Source organism: Diadema antillarum, unplaced genomic scaffold, assembly GCF_040938485.1.
Source record: "Diadema antillarum isolate AM-2024a unplaced genomic scaffold, OU_Dant_1.0 seq00001870_RagTag, whole genome shotgun sequence".
NCBI classification, from domain to species: Eukaryota; Metazoa; Echinodermata; class Echinoidea; order Diadematoida; family Diadematidae; genus Diadema; species Diadema antillarum.
This window is the reverse complement of record NW_027272539.1, coordinates 463,764-485,904: the sequence shown is the minus strand read 5'-3', so window position 1 is coordinate 485,904 and position 22,141 is coordinate 463,764. Positions and strand designations below refer to the sequence as shown.

Here is a 22,141-nt window from a genome sequence, read left to right as displayed (position 1 = left end):
AACGAAATAACCATAGCATTCTCCTTGCACACACACATATCATGCCGTATCAATCATTACATTTTATCAATATAATTGATTATAATAATATATGAAGAGTTTGTTTGCAAAAACCGATAAGTCCTTATCGGTTTTTGCGAACAAACTCTTCATATATATATATATATATATATATATATATATATATACATATATATATATATATATATGTATATATATATATTTATATAATATATATAATAGTATATCGTATTGGTTTTTTTTTTTTTAATCTCCGCGTAGGCCTACCATGCCTATACGGTTTCTTTCAGTACACACTTAGGTTTCAATTTCTCGCTACATATACATGATTTTTTTTTTTTTTGGTTTTGTTTACCGTTTAGTTTTAAGTGAAGTTGTAAGAAATTTCCGTGAATGACATCAATGTAAATGTCTTTATCTATGTGTTAGTCTTTCTGATGATTTCACTGTCAATTTGCGTTTTCTGTCTTTAGTTTAATCTCTCACGCATATCACCGAAATAACAAACAGTAGTCATGTATCGTGTGTGGAGAAGTATCTGAAATATGGGCGTGTTCATGAGCGAAATGTCTTTTCGCAACCGTACGTGTTATCCATACATTCAACAAATGGTATAGCGCCATCTGCGGTTTAAACAGTTTAATTATTGTCAATCTCCATAATAACATGGCGGAAGAGAAGCTCCGAGCAGTGTCCAAAATGATCTCTTTCTCGAACTAATTGTGGACGAATAAATCGTGGAAAACGGATACATAATTGGATATTATACTGACGTGTAGGAGTCATGACCGATAGGTACGTATTGCCTTTATGAATTGTGTGATTTTCGCTCTGATTTTGGCGTCAGACCATTCGTAAGCCGAGGAGGCGACAGTGACCCGATACTTCCCCTGCTTCTGTGTGAGTGTTGGCTTCACTTGCACTCCTATCCCGGCAGACAGACAGACACCACCGTCAACGTGCAGTGTGACTCTTTCTTTCGACAAAAAATGTTAATGATTTGAACGTGTCGGATGAATTGTTTTGATCGTAATTTAGAGGTAGCAGATTGGAAATAATGTCAGTTTTCATGTAAGTCCTGACTTTGTGTATTTTGTGCATGTCTATAGTCACTATACAAGTAGGGCCTGGTAACGTTTTCTCTTTCATTTTGTGTGTAGAACAAGCAAAATAGAATCTATAAAAACGTTAAGGTAAAGTCGTTAGAGGTGAATCTCCATCTCCCTCACATCATGTGAGACATTCAGTCTCCCACCTAGCAGCACCTGACCTAATTAACGTTAGTGCTTTAGTAGACAGAAAAATCTGTCTGTTCGGAGGAGTTTTATATGAGTTTATGACATTTTGTAACTGTGATGGTTAACTTTATTATTTTAATACTAATTAGGGATTCCGTGAAGCAAGTCACTTGTACTGTAGTGTTAATAACTAATAATGAGGGCACTAAGGGTGAAGTTTACCTGCTAGGCCAAGTTTACCCATTGATAACTACTAGGTCTAACGCTACTTGATAATCTCATATTTAGTAGCCCATCACTCACGCACCCTAGAGCTGTTAAAATTATGAGCAGGATATTGCTTAAAAAAACAACAAGCTAGCAAAGAATGATCTAAGATGTACATTGTGCAAATTCCTGGCAATGGTGCTTTGTACTCCCTCCTCCCACAATCTCTGGACATGGCTAGAAATAGTATTTCCATCTACCCTCCAACTAGACCACCTACTGTAAAAGTGGAAATTTTTTGCGGTGTTGAAATTTTCGTGCATTTCGCGCAACCAGAAACTAGCACGAAAATAAAAGCACACAAATTTTTTTGCCTGCTATATGTTCCAGTAGTTGAAGGTCTTGATTCAGCGGAATTAAAAACACGTGAAATTCTTCTTACCCCACTGTGCGCGAAAAATTAGTCGCGCGAAAATATCCACTTTTACAGTATGTAGGCACTAATTGTTAATTGAGGGTAAGAAAGTTATTAGTCTGAATGAAAAAATGAGGTCTATCTCACACTAGAGTATTAAGGCATAGACTTTGAATTAGCTTGCTTACAAGTGTGTTGTTTGTATTTTGTGTGTGTGTGGGGGGGGGGGGGCAGTGCTTGGTGGAGGCAGTGTTTAGTGTTGAAGAATCTAGATCTGGTCTTTCACTGTCACTATGCATGAGTGGTTTCACTCTTGATCTTCACTTTCATTTTATCAGTAATAGTTTCAAAACAGAAGGTACAGTTGACTGTAAATTACAAGAGGATACTAAACCACAGTTACAGTCAATCTACCGTGTAATTCACCATTGTTCAGTATGTGACGTTTTTTTCTGTCTTCATTGGTGATTTCTTCTTTTTTTCTTTCTTTATTATTTGAATTGTTGATATACTGATAATGTACAATTCACCCATTGATAATTTCCTGGAATGAAATGCGATCTAATGAGTTGTTATCTTTTGAAATGATATGACTGCTGGAAAGTTTAAAAGCAAACCATAAAACTATGTGCAGTGCATTACATGACACTTGTTTATAAATTGATTGTTAAAGAACTTCATGAGTTTACAAATATTCACAAAATTTACAGCCAGGAAAATATTGGCTCACATGATATAATGCATCAATTTTATATTGTCACCAAGGTGAAACGTGATAACTTTTGTTTTCTCTTAAAAAGGAAATAATATGTCTGTATAAATGAAGATCTACATGTAGTATACACCTGTAATTGTGGATGGTGTCCACACTGATAATACACATATGAACAACACATGTAGGGCCTACACCAGTATCAAGGGTTCTCTTTGAGAGCCCACTTTATAAATCATTAAAGGAACATTATGTCTAAAAATGATTTTTTTTTAAAACCCATGTACAGTATATTATAAAAATAGATAAATTAGGGAGAGAAGTACTACATGAAACTGCCTTGACCTGACCTTGCACTGCTGTCAAAAACGTACATGGCTGACCTTATATGTCATGAACAGTGAACAGAGAACCCTCTGACAGTGTATTAAAGTAGCAGTGTGTGAGAGAGTGTAGTGGGTATATTTGTATCCTATTATGGATGGGCTTGTTGCATAATACTGTAAAAGTGGAAATTTTCGCGGTGTTGAAATTTTCGCGCATTTCGCGCAATCGGAAACTAGCGCAAAAATAAAAGCACGCGAATATTTTTGCTTGCCATATCCTGTAGTTGATGTCCTCCTACCGCGGAATTAAAAACACGCGAAACTCTTCTTATCCGGCTGAGCGCGAAAAATTAGTCGCGCGAAAATATCCACTTTTACAGTCAATTTCTAGCATGTGTACAGTCATTAGATTCTGTATTACAGCTACAGTACATGATATGCATTCAGAAAATTCTTTACCATTATTCATACATGTAATAGGATGTGAATGGTTAATATTCGTATGTACACCCTATGCCATCAAGCGTGGGAATCTTGAATGCTGACACGTTGTACACTGTGTGCACAGATGGCTCTGTACATCTTGTACCTAGTGTCTAGACCTGTTCCTGTCCTTTAAAGAAATCCAAACCTGGTTTTGAGAGTGTAGATTTAAGATACTAGACTCTCCTCTGAACTTTGAAGCTGAATTGCTGAGTGATGTTCATCAGTGTGCTCTCAGAGTCAAGTAGAAACATCAGGAGTCATGACATTGTGTGATTTGCATGCTTTAGCTATTACTCTCTGTGTATGTGCCATGGCGTAAACCCCTGTGTGCTGCATCATTGTGAGACATTGTCACATGCTATGGGAAAACATTCTGTTTTTGAAATCTGTGTAACTTTATAAATTCATGTCCCCCTGGACATGTACTTGAGCAAACTTGTAGAGAAAATGCAAAGATTTGCTTTAGTGCAAATTGTATGACAGATCTGATTGTTTTTCTTTCAAATGACTAGTATAGCTACATTATTGTACATTGTAGATATGTGGCTTAGCGCACAAAAAAATGAGACAATCTTAGAATTTACTTCCAAACCCGGGTGGGAACCCTGCTTGATAGTAAATCACCACATAAAACTAAAGCTCAGTGCGACAGTCAATGGAATCTTGAGAAAACACTTCCATTGTATCGTGGCATTTGGCGTTTTATCGATAGGTTTGGGCGGGTTTGTGTATTTGAGCAGAATATCATGCGAACTTGGCACGCCGTCCACCGAGTGGAATACGTGTGAACATGGCACATGAAGAATTATCAGGCTGCTTGTGCCTTTTGTTTGTTTGTTTGTTTGTTTGTTTTTTAATCTAAGGAATTTTTCTATACAACAAACATCGATTGAGGGGGGCACTATTTACAGTCATGTGCACAGTGACATTCTGGCGTAATTCATCACATGACCAGTCTGAAAATGAATTGCCTTGGCATGGGCTGAATCAAATTTATGATCATAAATCTGCATTCATAATGATAAATATGCAGACTCATAATGTACTTTAAATGAAAACTGTTTCAGCTTGGTTGATATGATTTTCCTGCCACCCCCCCCCCCCAAAAAAAAAAATAGATCCAACATTATACAGTAAACATTATACAGGGAATAATGGCTTGATGCCTGCTTAATAGTGTCTGTGACTTAATATCAACAAACATGTCTGCTATAAAGTGTCAGACTTTTAACAACTGTGGATAATTTACATGTATCACATACAAAGTGTTCATATCTTTTTTATTTTGTTGAATACTGTACTTTGATGGACAGTCTACAGAAAACATGTAATATTCGTAATTTTTGTACTTTTGCATGTCTCGAGTGAATCTGTAGAATTAGAAATAATGAGTAGATTCATTATTTTTTGTTTTTTTGTTTGTTTTTTATGGCAAGAGAAAATTAAAGCATTGATGATTTGAGAATCATTTTCACCTTTTAACCCGTTGAGGACGAGTCCGGAGTATACTAGGGCAGGTGTCTATGGGAAATGCGTGCTGTAGCAAAATCAAAGTGTCCTCAACGGGTTAATTTCACACACGAGACTCTCTGTGGTTGTTGTCAACATGTTGTAGGCCTTCACCGTAGAACCTTCCTGATAGTGATATTGATGTGTAACTCTTTTACAGCCCTGCCCCTTTGCTCAAATGTAGGTCAGATTTACAATTTGTAATGTTTGTGCACTGTAATCCAGGTGACTGTAGACACACCTGCAATGACAACCATACACATGGGTGATGGAAATTCCTTTTCCTTTTCTCCCCTTCCCCCTCCCCCGGGAAAATAACTGGCTGCTTTTCCTAAACAGGGCTCAGCATTAACACTGGCCTGAGGCCACTAGAAAGTTATCTTGGACCGCCAACTTTCCAAAAGGGCTGTTGGTAGCCCATGTCCTGTGGGCAACCTTGGTGCCAAATGAATTGATAAGATTCTTCTCATTTCTGGCCAATACATTTTTTTTTTTTTTTTTTTTGGGGGGGGGGGGGCATCAAAATGTTAGATTTAAAAGTTATATTAGCCTGAACAGGCCACCAGATTAAAAGAATTACTTTTGAGCCCTGCTGACTGTATAATACTGCGAGTCATTCTAAATATTTACAGTGTCTACATTGTACGTATCCTTCTTGATTTTTCTGATTGTGCCCTCAACAGGATAGAATGGGTGGAGATCATCGAACCCAAGACGCAGCGGCCGATGTACGGCAACCTACGCACCGGAGAACTGGCATGGGAACCTCCGCCGACTGCCAAAGTGTGAGTGACGATTGATTTCTTCTTCTTAATAACCCATTGAGGACTAGTCCTGAGTGTATCATGCGGGTGGGTATCTGTGGGGAAAATCAAATGCGTGTTTAAAAAAGTAAAATCAGTGTGTCCTCAGGGGATAAATGTCTGAACTCAGACACACCTCATAACCCTTTCTTTTTCCTCCTGAGAATGGGTGAACTCTTCTTGTGTAATGTGGAAAAACTATTTTTATAAATATATTTTTTGGGGGTCTATTTTATGGTGACATATTGGACTGTCTGGACATACAGAGCCTAGAGCCCTCTGTTTTGCCTTTAATATCAAGTCTAGATACACGCTCGACCTAATGTAGTCCCAGTTATTGAAAAACAAGTAGTTTTTGTCCTACCCTTATTCCATTCCAGTTCATAGTACAACTAGACCCAGTTAGAACCTGTCTGTTTGTGTTTGTTTGTGTTTCTTCATTGATTTACATTTGTATTGAGGAATTCAGAGGCACAGGAGAAATATGTGGAGAAAATAAATGTTGAATAATTGATAATGGGTGGACTACGGATACAGTACACAGTAAGTGCAGATACAAAGCAAAGAGAAAAACAACTGGTGAATAATTAAATCATTGTGCAGACTGGTTAGTTTGCAAGCTGTGCCCATGGAACAATGAGTTTTTGTGCAAATATTATTTTGATGTACTATACTGGAGTAGAAGTACAATGTAGGCCTACACCACAGTTGTACATGAGTACACAGTGCAAACATTTAGCATGCATTGAATCATTTGGACCACAGTACGCTGAACTCGGGGTTTTGCATTGTTTACTGGCAGTGTCCAAACTCTTCACTGCTTTGTATGCATTTTTGCATTTGAAGAAGGATGTAATGTGCGCATTTTATTGTACAGGTGTATGAGGTTCTTGAGCAGTCCAGTGCATTTAATGCCATAGAAGGTCATTCCCTATGGACAAGAGGTACACACACACACACACACACACATGCACACACACACACAAATGCCCTCTTGAATCCTGGTGGTAATCACATACAGTGTGTAATATATCAAGATGGTGGTGTTCTTGTTGCTAGCCATATGTGGCATTCATTCTAATGTACATAAAAAGCTGTGGAATGCAGGTGTGTACAATAGAATTCAAGGCCAAAAGCTCAACCTGTTTTATTCATTATTCTGACTGGTATGGATTGCTTGTGCCCAGTGTAGATTGTTTGTGTATATTTCTCTTCAGTTCAGTGGGCAAATAAGAATTGAATTTCTCCTCATTTTATAATCCCTGGCAATTAGTGGTGCATGCCTGATTATTTTGTACCCTGCCTTTAGAATGACCCTCCCACCCCCGTTTCACAAGAGTACATCTGTACCTCTCTGCAGTTACACCTAATTACAGACCGTACTTGAATATTGACCGCTGTGGCGATGCATTTGTTTTCATTTTAAACTTTACTTAAAGGTAGGGGGTACCTTTTACAGACCTCCCAAAATGCAGCAAAACATGAAATATGAACCTCAGGGGACTTGTTTAGGCCACTGCTGAGAAATTTGGAAGTCAACAGTTATCTACAATTTGAATAATGCACAAAATTCAACTACTTAGTAGTTCTGTGTGTCAGCCACACTTAATCCTTTTTGTTGCATTCTTCTGTATTTGTGATCTATAAACACAAATCTAAAAGTATAAGAGCTGATGTAATAACATATAGAGTGTGTGGCAAGAATGCTATTTATAGAAATGTTTGTAAGTTTTGATGAACTTTCTTCACAAAATATACATGATGGACACACATGCAGTGCATGGGTCTGCAAAGGTAGCCTAGTAATGTACTGGAATTTACGGTGAGCCCCGAAAAAAAATTCAATTCAAAATCTAACGGTCAATAAAAATGTACTAAATGTTACCTTCCACTTTCAATACTTTATGGGAGTTTCTAAAATGATACTCTCTTCAACACACCACTGTATTTATATAACTCTTCAATTAAGGCATGCAAATGGGATTCCCTACCTTTATAGAGAGGATGCAGAATCTGTATGTTGAATCTCTTCCAATTAGAACAAACAGAGCTATACATGATATGCAATCAGTCATCATGATATTATAGTGTTAAATATTACATTGTCAAAAAGCAGGGACTGTGCATCACACTGCGTACTTTCAAGCACACATTGTTCATATCTCAGAAAATAATGTAAATTTAATACAGGTGGATACGGCAATAGGCTTGATAATTGTACAGTGGTCACACGTGCTGATATTAGTGATAGTCCTTGCTAGACTTGGTTAATGTCGGTTTTAATAGTGTATTACATTGTGATCCATGGTGTAGGCCTACATTATACAGTACATACAATGTAGGCCTATTGTATGTCAATATGTTTCGCTTTCAGTCCAAGTTTGTGTTGCATTGTACTGTTGTCTTTGAGTGTACTAGCATAATGTGTATTAAATGTGTATAATTTGCTGTGATGCAATGTATAAATTACTAAAAATTTCCATTGTGGACAATTAAGTCAATCAGTTATTTCAGCAAATTTAACCAGTTGACGAGTTATAGTGAAATTTACAAGTTGCTGAAATGTTTCATTCGGAATACAAAGCATTTTCACAAGTTGGAAAATCATAGTACTATACATTGTAGATATTAGATCCACTGCTTCTTGTAAAATGGATTGATCAAGTACTTAGTATTCATTTTTCTTTCTGTCACCATGGCTCCTCGATAGGGTATTTTACCATCCAAGAAGTTGTTGATACACACAGTATGATATCGGTAGCCTGCACTGTATGGCATTTATATGCTCCCAATGTGACTTTATGTATTACAAATGTACATGTGTAGAGCACAAAAAATGAAGTAATGTTCAATGATTTGTGATTCAGATTGTTCTGTTAAAATTGCTTCTCTCTAGTAATTTTGGTAACAGGTAAACCATTGAATAACAATTAAAAAAAATGGAACGAAAGTTTGGAAATTACTGGTTCTGGTCTTCCAAAGTGCATTTTCTGAGGCAAAAGCCAAAATTAACATGAAATTTCAAAATATGTTACAAAATGCATGAATTTTGCTATTAAACCAACAAGTGCTTTTTAATTATAATTTGTATGAAATACCCAATGGTTGTGGACCACATCATAACAGGGGCCTGTTGCATAAAAGTTACAATTATGGTAACTTTGCCATCCAATGGTAACTACATGGCAACAATACTCAACAGCCAATCAAAATCAAGAATTCCATGGAAGTTACCATTGGATGGCAAAGTTACCATAATTGTAACTTTTATGCAACGGGCCTCTGATGTGCTGTTCGTTTCATATTCAAACCTGGCACAATAACAGTGTATCAGGTAACTGTTCCTTTATTTAGTGCATTGTGTACTACGTTGTACAAACTTGTATGTACCTCTTCAGGAGGTTTACTGTATGAATGAAACACCCTATGTGTTTGTCTGAACTGGGCTATACAGTACAGTGAGGTGTGTTCAGTAGGAGTGAAGCGTGAAATTGCACAGATTATAAAATTTAAAACTTTAATCCTGTTTATACTGGGAAATGAAAAAAAAAAAGAGAATGCAGTCTGAACAAAAAATGGCTGAGCTCCATTTTGGTGGTAAGAGAACAAAAGTATCTTTATAATATTTCTCTTTTGTTTTAATAATTATTTCCATTTTTTTTTTTCGGGAGAGGGGTGTACTTTTTACTACAGTCGTTTTCTGTGGTGAATGAGCTCCTATTGTTCTGCCAAGTGTCCATTTAAAACTGTATCCTTGGTTTTGAGAATGTGTTCAAGTTCTCTACGAGGTTGATACTGAGCTGACTGCATAATTGACACGTGTGTATTAAAAGGTACAATGTAGCGTTTTGTGATGGCAGAATTCTTCATGCAGTTGTAGCATGAATAGTGTGATCAGCCATCCGTGCAAAAAATTGCCCGTTTCTACCTTGTCTTCTTTGAATTGAATTTCCGGTGCATTTTTCAGAGATCGGGTTTAGATACAAAAACAAGAATGGTGGCTTGAAATGAAGCTGCATACATTCACACAGTTGGAGATGTGTTCAATGACACTGTGTACAGTGTAGTTTGTTACGCGAGCATTATCCACACGATCTAGGTCTGGTAAGTTGTACAGTACTGTACAGTACCTGCCTGCTACATTGTACGTGTATGATGTAACACCACTCAGAGTTCAGTATGTTCTTGTATCATGATTGCATAATATATTACAAAGAAAAATAACTCAAAAGAGTACATTCTACTATACTGTAGGTTTATTACAAATTACACAGGGTTAAATTCAAGCATTGTCAGAAGCTGTTTCTTAATCCAGATAATTGGAGGGGGGGGGGGAGGGATTCTAAACTTTAAAACTGTGACTACAACTGTCTATAAAATTACTTATTGATAGTGTAGCAGCCACAGCTCTTGAAAGCAGTTTATATTGAAAGCTACAGTAGTACAACTATTTCAATAATTCTCTTTGAGTTTAATTCATGTAGTAGTCCTTCCGCATTGTGCATCCATGTACTTGTACAGAGTATGATAAACATTGTCTGACAACCTGTACAGTTGTACTGTACTTGTAGTGCCATCATAGAGAGCCTTAGTGGTTTTGATGACTCAGTAATGGAGGTAGGGAGGGTTGATCACAATAGTTGTTTGATGAGGATACATCAGAGCTGCCAAGTCTTCCTTGTTAGGAGACTCAGAAAACTTCAAGACTACAGTGTATACTCTCTATAACAAACCTAGTGAAATACATTTGTATGACATGTACATGTACAAGGGTTGTATGTGTACATGTGTACTACGTGTACACATGTGGAAAATTGACCCTGATTTGGGAATCATTGTTGGCCATGATGAATATATGGAGAGTTTGTTTGCAAAAACCGATAAGTCCATTTTTGAAGATTTTGAAGTACGGTATCTGTCATAAAGTACAAAATAATACCTTTTAAATGATGTATCAATTGGTCACTACACAAAAAGGTACATTTTTGAAGTTATGGTCAAAAGAAGCAAAAAAATTCTTATTATTCTCTTTATTTTTCTTTACCTTTAATCGCAAATATCTCCATTTGACAAATATGGACTTATCGGTTTTTGCAAACAAACTCTTCATATCTTCCTGATTGATCCATGGAACCGTTTGAACCTTTGCAGGAAATTGTATTCATTCATAAATAAACTACATGTACAATGTTACGTAGCAGCCATGACTTTTAAATAGGAGGAAAGAGGTCAGAGATTTTCAATATCAAACTCATCAACCAAACACATTCATGAGCTCATCTATGATACTGTATTATTTGTGTACTTGGTACAATTGTATAGTATGAACCAATAGATGAGTTGTCGATTATGACATCATTGTCATTTCGGACTTTCATCATGTGTGCAGAGAAAATGCCTGAAAGTTCAAAGTTCTACTTCCCTTTCTTTTTACAATTATTACCTGTATTATACTCGATGTCACTTGTGTCTGGCTTTTGGTACAACTTTTATTATTCTTGTCAGCACCTTGAAAATGGTACATTTTGTATGGAGATTGCCTTTAAAGCAACAAGCTGATGGTAAAATACATATAATTAGCTCTGTGCATTGATGAGTAAATGTGGCACAAACAGTAAAACAGGTAATTAAAAGCAACATTATACGCTTATCAAAAGAAACTGTATAATCAACTCTATCTTGAGTGTGTTTTGTACAAGTTTCCAAAGTGTTGATTAAATGCTGATGGCCGTGTGAACGAGAGCATTTTATTATCGCATCCGGATGGCACTTGTGAGTTGGATGACAAGTTTGGCCGCTATCAAAACCAGCGATTATACTGTAAATGACTCATTACTTCAACATCAATGCGGAAGGCATGGAATCCTGAAGGGAAGTTATAAAGAGTACCAAAAAAAAAAAGAAAAAAAAAGAGAACATGATGGCAAAAAAATTTGTGAGAAATATTTATTTTGTTTGTGAGGACACAAATGACTTTTGCAAGGAAAATGACTCGCTGCCATTATGACAGAACCCCAGACGACCCCACCTGTGGCCCAAGGCGATGTAGAGGTCTATGTTGTATTCTTGAAACTGCGGACCAGTAGGTGATATAAAGGCAAAATGAGGAAGCGTGCATGGGTTACCTGCATTCCAGAGCGGCTCTGTCACTCTCCGTCTGGTGGTGGACAATAGACCTGGCAGGTTGCCCTTTCTTCCGACCCGCTCGGCCGACACAAAGTCCGTTGTGGCCCATTGTGGAGTGGCCGTGCCATTGTCCGAGGCTTCACAAACTTTTTAATCAGTCAAGTCCCTACATGAAGGATACTTCTTGTCGGCACTGTCTGTGTGCCTAGCTAGAGTCTGTGTATTCAATGTGGGTGGATATTATCTGGAAACTTGACATAAATCATGTTTATAAATATTTTAAATTTCCATGAATTTTATATTCAGTTTTAGAGTGTACTGCAAAGCATATCATTAATTTGTCTGATGAATTGTCAGTTGTGCATTGTAGAACATACAACCTATTGAGGGGAGACTGATTACGAAATTCTGGAATCTACAGTATCGACCTGTTCTTTCCTTTCTTCTAATCTGTATTTCATGATCTGCTTATTTATTGTTTGTCTTGAAAAGAACTTTTGTAACCACCGCTACAGTGTACAAGGTGCACTATTTTATAATGCATAAAGGTACTGTAAACATAATTGTACTAGATAACCACACATTCGTTCTATGTTCAAAATGGTTAATGTGTAGCTTCTGTGTAATGCAGGGCTTCAAAAGTGGTATAGATACTATTAGGTTTTTAGTGTTTGAAGGGAAAATAAAATTGTTGTGATAGTACAATGTATCATTTTATCTTCTTCTTCTTCTTCTCCTTTTTTTTTTTTGATTTTAAACTGGTCATTTTAGGAGTGAAACGATGCAATACATGTAAGTCATGTCCAGGTTTGATAGAAACAACATGCACGCCTTAGTGCTACAGAAAAATAAAGAAATCTACGTATTTCCACCCAGGACCATATGAATATTTAAGTTCATGAACTCGTTTTCATAATTTCATGTTTCATTTCCTACAGATTGTGTGGTCTAAGCTGCTCTATTTTAAGACTTTGAGGATGACTAAATTCAAACGAAATCAAGGATTTTCTCCATCCCCCCTAATATCAAGTATTTATTGTGGTAGATTTATTTTCACTTAAGCTGGCAAGAGCCCAGCTAGAGGCAGTGGTTAACATATCAAGCCCATTATAATGAATGTAACCTTGAGTAATGTGATTAACTCTCATAACTGTTGGGTATTTTTGGCAACAAAGTTTAATACAAACAATTAGTTCAGAGAAACATGCTACAGGCATGTATAACTGTATTTTGATGTACATATAGCGCAAGCTCAATGAACATGTATGTCATGTGCTGTGTGGGTTCCTTTTATATTTTCAACCTAAATTTATATTAAAACACATTGAATTGATGGACGTACAAAACTATTATTGGCTAGTTTTAGCATTTTTAAAGTCAGTGATTATTTTAAGACAACTGATGCCACTTACACATTTATGCTTTCATTCATGCGTGGTGAAAGATATTATTAGTATCATTGTTATTATCATTGTTATTATTACTGTTGTTGTTGTTGTTATTATCATCATTATTCCAAAGAAGAGTTTAGTTTTTTTTTTTCACATCTGATTATTTCTCCAAATAATATGTTTTGATAATTAATTTCCATCTCACAAGGGTTGATGGCCCCTAAAATGCTCAAGAAATGATGGAGGGAATGACAGATAAAGAATGAGAGATATACAAGAAGACACACATTGGCATGTTTACTTGTAATGGTAGTGATGGTGGGAACACCGATCTTTGATAGGGTGAAATGAATAATGTAGTCTTCTTTTTTCCCTTATTGTGCAGGCTTCATGCTTGAAGATACTGTAAAACACGATGTATTTGCGGCATGAAAATTTTGCGAATTGGAGCTGACGGCCTTTCTCGCAGCATGAAATTTTGGCGACTTGCCACTGGCACCCAATGCATAGTGTGTAGGCGAGAACTTTTTCACGCATGTGACCGCTTGTGAAATTCGCGAAATTAAAATGCATGCGAACATTCCTCGTTTGACAGTAAATGCACTGTTTTTGTGTCGGTAGGTGTTCCCCTGTTGGCCACTTTACTGGGTTAGCACCCTGCTCTTTGGGAAGAATGAATGAAGTGGGATATTTTACATGCTATACTATGAGTTGTGACGAGAATTCTCTCACACACCTCCATTTCATGTCCTACATGTATAATAGGGACTACATGTTTTATCTCTTCATACTTAAAGGTTCTGTTTACCTTTGGGAACAGTGATTTCCAAAATTTTCAAGATGTGATATTTGATGCATATGTGTAGGTCTGTTGTACCACAAAACATCATATCATATAAAATTTTCGCGATAAAGTCTAAAATATAAGGAGACATCTGTATTTTTCTCAATAAACTGTACAATATAACTATTGTTCACATTGTGTATATTTAACAAAACTTAACATCGATCTTACCGATTCAAATTTTTACATTGGTTGTTTCTATCCCTAACTCACATTTTAGAAACATTTTCAAGTACTGATGCAGGGTTTTTGTTTCATCTGCAAATGGTAAATTATGCCTTTAAGGGGACGGTATGATTGCACTCAGTATTCCTCAGTGAGACTTGGGGAATCAAACCTGGTACCTTTGGATTTGGAAGCAGACCTGTTTAAAATACCAACCTGAGCTGATTTACCACCCTTTACGTTCATGAAATGTTTCTCATTGGCCAATACAAGTGTGTGTGTGTGTGTGTGTGTGTGTGTGTGAGATTGAGAAGAGAAAAGAGGAAGAGTGCTGTACATAGTATGTGTGTGAACCATAAATAAACTACTGCCTGAATGTTCCAACTAAAAATATCACAACAAGCTACTATGAATGCGTGTTGTCCCATAATATGAATGCTGTCATTGGGCGGACAATGGAGCAACTGTTTAAACAGCACGAGTTAATTAGCGTTATTTTCAAGGTGATGTTAATAGCTCCCTCTGTTTTTTTTGTTCTTTGTGTGTTTGTTTTTTTATTTTTGTCTGCCGCAACGTATCGGGGGCACGGGGATCACGGCGCAATCCGTCACCCGATTTCGCGGCTTGCCCCGCGTCTGGCACCTGTCGAAGGGGAGGAGGGATTTTACAGAGATAGTGGGAAGGAGGCGCTATTTTTAGGTGGAAATGGGGCATGATTGGAGAAAATCGGTGGGACGCGCAAATCAAAACGGGGAGGGAGATCTCCCCAGTGGTAGCGCGTTGCCATGGCGTTCATTGCCCAGACTAATTAGTGTCTTCCTAGATTTAATCCCAGTCCCACATGCACAAAATCTCGTAAGTCAGTGTGCTGAAAGGAAAGAAGAGGGAATAGGGACAGAGAAATATAAGGGGGGGGGGAGGGGAGAAAGAGCGACAGAGAAGGAGAGAGAGAGAGAAAGAGGGGAGAGAGAGAGGGATTGAGAGGGATAGCCTATCCAAATTACATTAAAGGAGCAGCACTCTGCTAAATCATTATGCAATATTCCATAGTAAACTTTCCAACCTGAAGTAGACAGTGGTTGATATCGTGTTGCTCGTTGGCACATTGCACAGTCCCATATGATTATAAATGTGTGTTGGTTAGGTGCTTCTTGAGTGGCAAAGAATGATTATTGCTTGTGCTAGCGTATAGGCCGCACCCTGATGTTACTTCTATATTTTTATTAAAAATAGTGTGGCCTTATCGCCGGAGAATATGGTAATCTTTATATTCCGTGAGCTATCAGAAAAGTTTTTAAAGAAAATGGAGATGTCCAATTCTGGACCTAAAAAGATGAGAGGAAAAAAAAAAGCCCCAACATCAAATAAATTCAGATAGTCATTTTTTGACAAGGAGGGGGGTTGATCTTGTTTACAACCTTCAGGAAAACATGATTCTTAAATTGATTATGATATTGTAGATTTCTGTGAATGAACAAATTATTTATTTAAAGAACAAACAAATGTCAAATTTGTTATATCTTGTGATATAACAAAATTGAATATTATAGCACTACTGTATCGCCCTTATCTCAGCTGTAAATCATTGATAATGAGTTGTAGTGGGCTGAGCCCTTGTTGTTCGCCTCAGGTGACTAGCAAAAGTCAGCAAACAGTGTCAACCAGGCATATTGTGCCATACAAATGAAGTTGAAAAAGTGATAGCAGTAGTAGTAGTAGTAGTAGTAGTAGTAGTAGTAGTAGTAATAGTACAGTAGTAGTGCTGCACTGTACCCACATTCAGATTTATTAATTTTCTCTGTTTGGCACATTTTGTCTCACTTTCATAGGCTCTCTGTGAATCATCATACACATTTTACTTTGTGTAGCATGCTGCAGTAGATTGAATAGTGAATACAATTGGGTAATTCCATGAAGTTGGGGCACAAAGTGTTACATTTTAGCATAACTCAATACTAATTATGCTATACATATATTGTTTATAGGCTTTACATTTGTATTGAGACCATACATTCTCCTGGAAATTTTGTGCCATTCAGACTCAATTTTGATGAAGTTATTAAAAAAAAATGTAACGGTGTCCTGTAGCATCGTGATGTGTCCATGTAGCATCGTGATAGTTAAAATCTGGTCCTAAAAGACAAATTAATGCAATTAGCTTGACCAAAATTTGATATAATATGCATAATTACTTGATTAGTCAGATAGCTAAATATCTTTACTCTCCTTTCCACAGTCTTACTTTTACAAGAAAATTACAAAATGTGTCACTATGCTACGCAGTGTCCACCAAATGTAACAAAAAAGGACACCGCGTAGCATCGTGACACATTTTGTAATTTTCTTTTAAAATGAAAACTGTGTACAGGAAATTTGAGATATTTAGCTATCTGACTAATCTAGTAAATATGCATATTGCATCAAATTTTAGTCAAGCTAATTGCCATAATTTGTATCTTAAGACCAAATTTCAAAATATCACGATGCTACATGGACACGTCACGATGCTACAGGACACCGTTACATATTGTTTAATAACTTCATCAAAATTGAGTCTGAATGGCACAAAGTCTCCAAGAAAATGTGTGGCCTCAATGCAAATGTAAAGCCTACAAACAATAAATGTATAGCATAATTAATATTGAGTTATGCTGAAATGTATTTTTCAAATATCACGATGCTACATGGACACTGCCCCAACTTCATGGAATTACCCATTTGAGTTTATGCCACAAGAAGCATTGACTGAGGCTCTGTTTGTGAGGGGAAGCTACAAACGTAGTGACTCCATCCTCACAACTGCCCTTTTCATCGAGGGCTTTCATACTAATACAACGAGCTCGTTTGTGAATATCTTCTCATCATGTTAAATGCCAATCAAGTGATTATTTGTGTACCGAGTGTGTTTGGAGTGTGTTTGTATGTGAGCGTGTGAGTGCAATTACACTATTCAGTCGGGATGCAAAATTTACAATTTTGTGTATGAAATTCACCGACGTGCATTTCGTAAATTAGTTTTAGCTGGTGCTTATTGTGGTCTGGTTTAACATTTTCTGATTGCATTTTGCTGGGTTCTTTGTGCACATGTGGACTATATCATTGTTCAATCTCTAACACACGATTGAGGAGGCGGAGCCTTCTGCAGTTTGACCCTGTGTTCACCTTCCAAGATTGTGCTTGTATTATAAAAGGCATGTGCCTGTGCAGATCTGTAAATATACATTGTTCAAAGTGTTTCATATTTTATAATTGATTGATTGACAGTTTATGGCATATAATTATGTGCAACATACTGTTCATGCTTTTGAATGAAATATCATGTGCAGCTAGTACAACTTGTAGTTTGCCATACAGATTTATTTCTGTATTTGAACATTCAGTGTTTATACAATAGATTAGGCGTTTCAGATTAGTACTGTCTCCAATTACAAAGCATTCAGGGGTTAAATGTATTTTGAATGTTCAGTATAGCATGTTTAGAAAAGTGTTTCAGATTTGTGGTACATCTGATCACAAACGAGTTCTGTTTGCGGTGTAAAAGCCCTCATAGCGCTCGCTCACCACCTCCCTTCACTGAGGCAGCTCGGGCAGCTTAATTGCAGATTAGCCTGCAGCAAGTCAGTGTTTCAGCCCTCTGTGCTTCTTTAGAAATACATTGTAGTCTTGATACAGACTTCTTTCTGCCATTTTTCGCTCCCTCTTTTAACCCATTGAGGACGGACTGATTTTGCTACAACACGCATTTCCCATAGACACCTGCCTGAGTACATTGTATTTCTTGGTTATACTTGGGACTCATCCTCAATGGGTTAATAGGAACACTACATCCCAAATCCTATTGACTGTGTATGTGAACACGTTGCCAAGAGGACCCAAAAGGTTAATTTTGCTTTTTTCACTTGTCTTGTACCAGGCACCTTCAATTTATAGTATGATGCTGTTTTCTTTTACATCAGATGCTGTACTTGAGTACGTCGTGTATTATGATGCAATTAATACTTTAAAGAGCAAACTAGGAATTGCTCCCCAAATGAGAATCTTGCCATGACCAGTCATTTCATGTGTAAGTTTGTGATTACAACAGGGGTACACAGGATTTCTGATGTGAAAGCTCATTTGCTCCCATTTATACTTCAAACATTTGAAAGATCCTGCAGAAATTCAAACAAATAAGAAGAATGTTTCAAAGAGAAATATGATATGAATGTAATTGTCAACCCACAGCAATGCCTGGCATAGAATGCCTGCTTCTCTTTGTGTGTTGGTTTTGTTTGTTCAGTGGGATGGGGGGAGGGGGTACAATGTTGTGGGAGGAGGGGGGGGGGGGGATGGGGGTGAGGGGATAGGTATAGAGGTATTGAGGAGTGACAGGTCCCTCAATTGCACTATGGAAGCTGAACATTTGCAATTCATGTAAATGGACGAATACTATGTTGGTACTGCAAAGAGAGCAGTTTAATGCTATGATGAGGGCCGTTTCACACTATAAAGAAAGGTAGTTTGGGTATGACGAGGTTGCGCATGGGCAGTTGTTGACCTTATGCCCCCGATTTCAACCAATCAGAATCAGAAATTCATCAGACGATGTATGAAATATGACAATATCTTGTCCAATGGCCAATTTCCATTTCAAAGTCACATCTGGAGCTTTAGATTGAAGTCGACATGAACGTGGATTTTTACAAAGGGAAGTCTTGAAATGTGTAGTCACTAAAGCTTTTTTTCCCATGGAAAGTACCAATGCTGCTGCAGCTGCCCTCCTGTTCACTACATGTATGTGTGGATGAAATACTTGAGTGTGTGTTTGCGACCTATTACCCCTGTCCCCAACCCTACTTCCTGGAGAGTGGGTGGGAAACGATGATATGGAAAACGTCTAGTTTATGAACTGATGTGTATCCCTACTATAGTACTGTTACCATTGTAGTCAGAATGTCGAGAACCTTCAGTCTGTAGTGCAGCCCCGCGCTCGCACACTGCAGCGGGTGCCCCCTTGCTCGTTGACACGGGATCGCGTCCCTCGCCGACGCGGTATGCATGATAGCGACGTGCCAGCCGCCGTCGATTATCCACTTTAGATTACGGGGACTGGAAGCTTGCGGCAGATGACATTCTCAAGCCGCAGAGACACATTAGTGATTCCGAGCACATTTAGCGGCAATCAGCAGCAGGCTCGATGACGATGACTTTAAGTCATCATCTCTGTCGCATCTCTTCGCTTTTTTTTTCCCCTCCTGCTTCTTCTTTCACTCTTTCTCTGTCTGCGTCTACACATTGCTGCATTGCCAGGGTCTCGTGAAGGCTTTACAAGATGAGCACACAGGCGCAGAAGTCATGATAGAGTTTCCCTGTCAGTCTTTATATCTCACAGTGCATTATAGAGCAGAGCTGTTGCCATCTGAAAAAAATGACGGTGAATATGTAAATTGTTCATATTGTGTGTGTATGTCAGTGTTTTCCTGTAAGTTTATGTAATTTTTCACTTTTGCCTTTGTGTTAAAGAGATTGTATAGTTTTGGTTGAGACCTAACTTCAGGTTTCTAACATTTTTTTTTAAAAAGTGAGATAATGATAATTTTTTTTCTGAAATATGAAAAAGCATGTAGTTCCTCGAGGGATTCAATGCTTATTTGATAAAAATTGTTTTTGAGAAAGCTGAGATAACCACAACAGAGCCATCCAAATAAAAGGTTGGACCCACCTTTTATTAGGATCGCTGTGTTTTACTTTGTCTTTAAATGTTTCAGCTATTCCAAAGCCAATTTTCACCTAATAAACTTTGAACTCCTCTCAGAATGGTATGCTCTGTATTATTTCATGAAAGTGGTTTCTTGGTAACTAGCAAAAAGTTAATAGCCCATTCCTCACCTCCACCAATACTATACTGTACCTTTGTATTTAAAATGCGTTGTACAGTGGAACATTTTTTAAATAGGGTCTTTGGAAGCCCCATATACTCAAGACATTTATAACTCATAGTTGCAGAATGCCACTTTCTGTTGGGCCAGAACTGGGGCAAAACTTGTCTTGCTATTCATAAACAAGAGATGTGAGTACTCGGGAGTTCTTGTCTGCCTGTGTTTCCAGTGAAGCAAAGTATCCTTGCTCCGTATTGATGATCAACGATTTTCAATATTACAAGACCTTTTTTCAGGGTGAACGCTTCGGGTCTGTGTCTCACAGCTCGATCTGCGATCAGAAAACTGAGATGTCTTGGTCACTGACCCTAGGTGTGTGTCTATCTGTCTTTCTGTATTTTGTGAAATATATGTTTATATTCCTCCTTACACTTGTATCTTGCTATTTTCTTTGTTTCCCTCCTTTCTTTGAAAGTCCTGTATTTCCTTATTCTATTCCAAGCACTTCATATATTTTGTCTCTTGTCTATTTTTTATTTTTTTATTATTTTGTTTTATTTTGTTTTGTTTGTTTGTTTGTTTGTTTATTTTTTTATTTTTTATTTTATTTTATTTTATTTTATTTATTTATTCTTTTTTTTTTTGGGGGGGGGGGATCTTTGTTTTCCCTGTCTCTATTTCTCTCACTTTCTTCAGGAATGGTAAAGTTTTGGTTGAGATGGGCCTTCAGGTTTGCAACTTTTGTATGAGATAATAAAAACCTCTTGTGAGATAATAAATAGGGTACATTTGTAAGAGGATTTAAAAGTTTAATTGATAAAATTTGGATTTGAAATGGCTGAGATATCCAAAAACAAGGAGGTCCTAATAGAAGGTGGCACCCAGCTTTCCCTACAACCACTTTGTTTTATCATGTTTTCTGATATCTCAGCCATTTCAAAACTGATTTTCTTCAAATAAAGTTTGATTTCCTCTTTAATAGGATTGTAATTGATGCTCCTTAATATTTCATAAGTGGTTTCTAATTTTCGCACAAAGAGTTAAAATCTGAATCCACCATCTGAAACAAAACTATGCCATCCCTTTAAAATTTTCTCAGCTTTGCTCAATGTTCTTTCTCGTCTGCATTAGATGTTTAATATCTTCTATTCTTCTATTCACTTTCCACCCTCCTTTCTCTTTCTCTCTGGTTCAAGAATTTTATCACTTAATGTGCAGTTCTTGGCTGTCTCTGTTTATCTTTGTCTTCTTTTTAATATATGCTTCCAGTTTTCCATTTCTCTGTGCTGGTCCTACTTTCCTCTTTTCTTACTGTTCTGTTTCTCTTCCTCTCTTCTTTGAATATATTTCTCTCTTCTTTAAATATGTTTCTCTCTTCTTTAAATATATTCCTCTCTTCTTTAAATATATTTCTCTCTTCTTTAAAATATATTTCTCTCTTCTTTGAATATATTTCTCTCTTCTTTGAATATATTTCTCTCTTCTTTAAATACATTTCTCTCATCTTTAATTATATTTCTCTCTTCTTTGACTATATTTCTCTCTTCTTTGACTATATTTCTCTCTTCTTTAAATATATTTTTCTCTTCTTTAAATATATTTCTCTCTTCTTTAAATATATTTCTCTCTTCTTTGAATATATTTCTCTCTTCTCTAAATATATTTCTCTCTTCTTTGAATATATTTCTCTCTTCTTTGAATATATTTCTCTCTTCTTTAAATGTATTTCTCTCTTCTTGATGTTTTTGTTTCTCTTATATTTATGTGCCTTCCTCTCTCCCTCTATTTGTCTTCTATTGCCTCTCTTTCTCTCTCATTTTCCCTATTTCTCTTCTGTTGTCTGTCTATCCCTAGAAATATATATTTTTTTCTCTGTTTCTCTCGACCCGCTGTTGCTGTTATTCCAAAGCCATAGCCCATTGCCATAATTAGCCCAGAATCTCCCCATTGAATGCTGCTGCACACACTCTGGGGGATGTAGAGCTGTGTTCATTTACTGGACTGCTCCCCGTGGACTGACGCAGGGAGAAAGAAAGGGGG

General features: G+C 37.1%; 1 protein-coding gene across 1 annotated transcript in view; it reads left to right on the top strand.

The window, feature by feature from the left end:
• Window positions 1-702: 702 nt before the first annotated feature.
• Window positions 703-22,141, top strand: part of LOC139712863 (uncharacterized) — a 107,242-nt gene continuing 85,803 nt past the window's right edge. The window contains exons 1-2 of the mRNA XM_071624645.1: window positions 703-816; window positions 5,598-5,699. Of these exons, the coding sequence (XP_071480746.1) occupies window positions 806-816; window positions 5,598-5,699 (113 nt within the window). The 5' untranslated portion in view covers window positions 703-805. The remainder of the gene's footprint in view (window positions 817-5,597; window positions 5,700-22,141) is intronic.